At 34.7% G+C, this 3,132-nt stretch overlaps 1 protein-coding gene across 1 annotated transcript; it reads right to left on the reverse strand.

Moving 5' to 3' along the window:
- Positions 1-6: 6 nt before the first annotated feature.
- Positions 7-2,255, reverse strand: LOC136067743 (uncharacterized). The gene is made up of 2 exons (XM_065773970.1): positions 2,041-2,255; positions 7-240 (listed from the first exon to the last, which is right to left on the reverse strand). Exons 1-2 carry the CDS (start codon positions 2,209-2,211, stop codon positions 31-33), a joined length of 381 nt encoding a protein of 126 aa, XP_065630042.1. The 5' UTR covers positions 2,212-2,255; the 3' UTR covers positions 7-30.
- Positions 2,256-3,132: the final 877 nt, after the last annotated feature.

Below are 3,132 nucleotides of genomic sequence, written 5' to 3' on the forward strand. Positions count from 1 at the left end.
CAAGGTAGAAGTGCATATGACAAGACATACTTATGCAGATAAGTAACGAGTCATCCAAGACTGGAAGCGAGACCAAGCCAGCTCAGCCGAAGCTTCATCCTCATCAGGCAATCCCATGCCCTTCCTCCTCTTCAGACCTTCTGGAGACCTGTTCATGAATGCATGTGCATTGCCTGGATAAATGTGTACCTCATATGGAACTCCTGATGCTTTCAACTTCTCCTCCAAAGCCTTGGCAGCCTGAAATTCAATATTTAAAGACAATGAGCATGCAAAGCCAAGAAAAAAGGAGACCTCTCTCTCTCTCTCTCACAGAAGCTTCCATTCAATTTTTTTGGTGATCGCTATTCTAGCAGTACCATCAATTATAAATTACACATTACCATCATTCATTTTTTCTGGAGTTAAATTTGAGGTTTATGAGTTTACTGTGTATCCTAATTAAGGGATGGAGCCAGGATACCAAATGAGAGGGAGTGGAAGTATGAAACCATTTTTTTAAGAAAATAAATGAAAAGTCATAAGAGAAAGAGAGAGAAAGAAACAGACGAGAGAAAGTGGATGTGGGTGATACGGCATGAGCATGACGGCCTCAACAACGATGTATCATGTAGGGTGGCATTGTGTGTGGCTTGTACTGCTGTGCACTTGAAGCAAAGGAGGAGAAGAGACAATTTCTATTCAATTGATATCAATATCATAGTTTTAATAATTAAACTAGTCAAAGAACAGGAAAGAAGAGAGCTTCAAGGTTTTAAGGTCGGATCAAAATTCAACCAAAGTTCAAAACATGATGATGTAATAATTATTTTAATAATCATTTAATATGAAAAAAATAAAATAAATGTGTAAAAAGTATTTAAAGAATTACAAATATATCTTAATTTAAAAAATTATATCTTTCACGGTTTATTACAAATATTAAGTAAATATTTTCATATTATTCAAAATTTTAATAAATTTATACAAAAAAAAAATCTATAAAATTTGAATATATTTATAATATAATATAATTAAATAAAACTAAAAATTCAAAGTTAATATATAAATATATCTGTAAGCTAAGCACACCAATTCAAGAGGCAAAAGGAGGAGGAAAAAAAAAAGTAATGCTAAGGTGGATTCACCACAATCTCCAATTAATTTTTTGTTAATGACATGGTATACTTATTTGTGAATGTTGTAAAATTATTGTAATTTTTTTTTGTTGTGTTTATACTTTATAGCATTACTAAAAAATTATCCCTTCAAGTCATCTCTCATCTCTAGGATCGAGACTTCCTAAATTTTTTTGAAAAAATAATTAAATTAAAAAAAAAAATTCATTCCAAAGACAACAATATCAGCCCCGTTAATTGTCTCTTTTGACTTTTCCATTTTTCTCTCAAACAAAAAACAAACACCCATTAGTTTCTTTTACCATCTCACTTTCCTTTCTCAGATCAGTTTCATAACACTCCCCCCTTCTCAGTCTCTCATGCCCTCAGTTTCTCTCACCCTCTCTCTCTCTCTCAAGGATTATACAAGGGGGCCAAGACTCAGGTTATATATATGGCATTTAAAAAATATTCTAAAATATCTGGGCGCCAAGGAATGGCTCCATCCCTGTCCTGATCAACAATCAAGCTCTCCTTTAATCCTTATATTCTAGCTCTCATAGTTTTTATTAATTATCCCTCACTTCAATTGCTCCCAACAATCTTAGTTCCAAACGGAAATGACTTATACCATCATACCACAAATATCAATCTATGGAAAATTTTGCAAGGTTTTAAAAGCCTTGAAGCTACAGAGTTGCCACTGTTTAACAATAAAGTAGAAATCTTTGGTCACTTTACTAGAAGGTCAATGAATAACACATGGATTTTGTTTGGTTTTTGCACATGTACAGTGGCTAAAACCTATGGGTGAGAAGATATATTTAAACAAAATCTGCCTAGTATCAACAACTCAGCCATGAACAAAGAGAAATTTTAATAGAAGGGAAGCTAACAGGAATGATTAAGACTAAAAGCAACCAAGGAAAAGAAAATGCCATACCGTCACATCTGAAAAGCCAACAAAGTTATCAAGCTCCCCAAAATGGGCCTGAACAGGAGCCTTAGCCTGGGCAGGGTCTGCAAGTTCTGATGAAGGAACTCCATAAAAAGCAACAACAGCATCAACCTCAGGTGCGAGAACAGAGCTTGCAATAGAGAGAGCACCCCCCATGCAAAAACCAGTTACACCCACCTATTTCAATGAAGCTATAAGTTTGCTTCTTCAAAATTTTAATATTAATGAGATATCTGCATCTTCAGCAATGTAAATGAGGATAGAACATGGAACTAATTAATGACATATTTCGTGAAATAACACTGTAGTAAAAATGCCGAAAGGAAATTAATGTTGGGCACAATGTTTTTGGTCCAACTTATATAAACCAAATTTGTACTTCAAGATCTCATAAATAAAAATTGAGCAACTACTTAACCATATAAAGAGTCCTTATAAATCGACTTCTATGTGGGCCAATCGTTTAAAATTCTCTTCATTTAGTTCAAACTGTCCTCAAATCTGTGGCTTTTGGAACCAATAAAAAGAAGTGTAGCATTATTATGTCAAAAACTCATCAAAGAAGACTCATAAACAGAAGGAATTGCATATAAGCAAAAACTCTTTGACCAGAGCCCTCACAGTTTGCCTCATTAATGCCACATAACTTAGGTGGCAAACTTGAAGTAAACCTCAAAGCAACCTATACAAAACCTCAACTTAAGGCCAATCTTAGGACCAAGCACGGTGCTCAAAAACTTTCACATACTACAGCTTGGCAATACATATGAAAGGGAAGCAGTGGGATGGGACAATCACAAATTCAAAGATAGCTGATCCCTAAGGACCATGTTATTAGAGCATCTAGACAATGCTAGTACAAAGTTATTATTATAATGCAGCAAAANTGGTCAATGCGCGGCAATGGATAACTATCCTTGGGGTAGGCTTTATTAAGATCAGTAAAATCCACACACATCCTTCATTTGCCGTTTGCCTTTTTGACCATCACCACATTGGCCAACCAATCTGGATAGTATACTTCCCTTATAAATTTTGCCGTTATCAACTTCTGAACCTCGTCTCTAATTACATCGT

Source organism: Quercus suber, unplaced genomic scaffold, assembly GCF_002906115.3.
Source record: "Quercus suber isolate HL8 unplaced genomic scaffold, Cork oak 2.0 scaffold_84, whole genome shotgun sequence".
NCBI lineage: Eukaryota > Viridiplantae > Streptophyta > Magnoliopsida > Fagales > Fagaceae > Quercus > Quercus suber.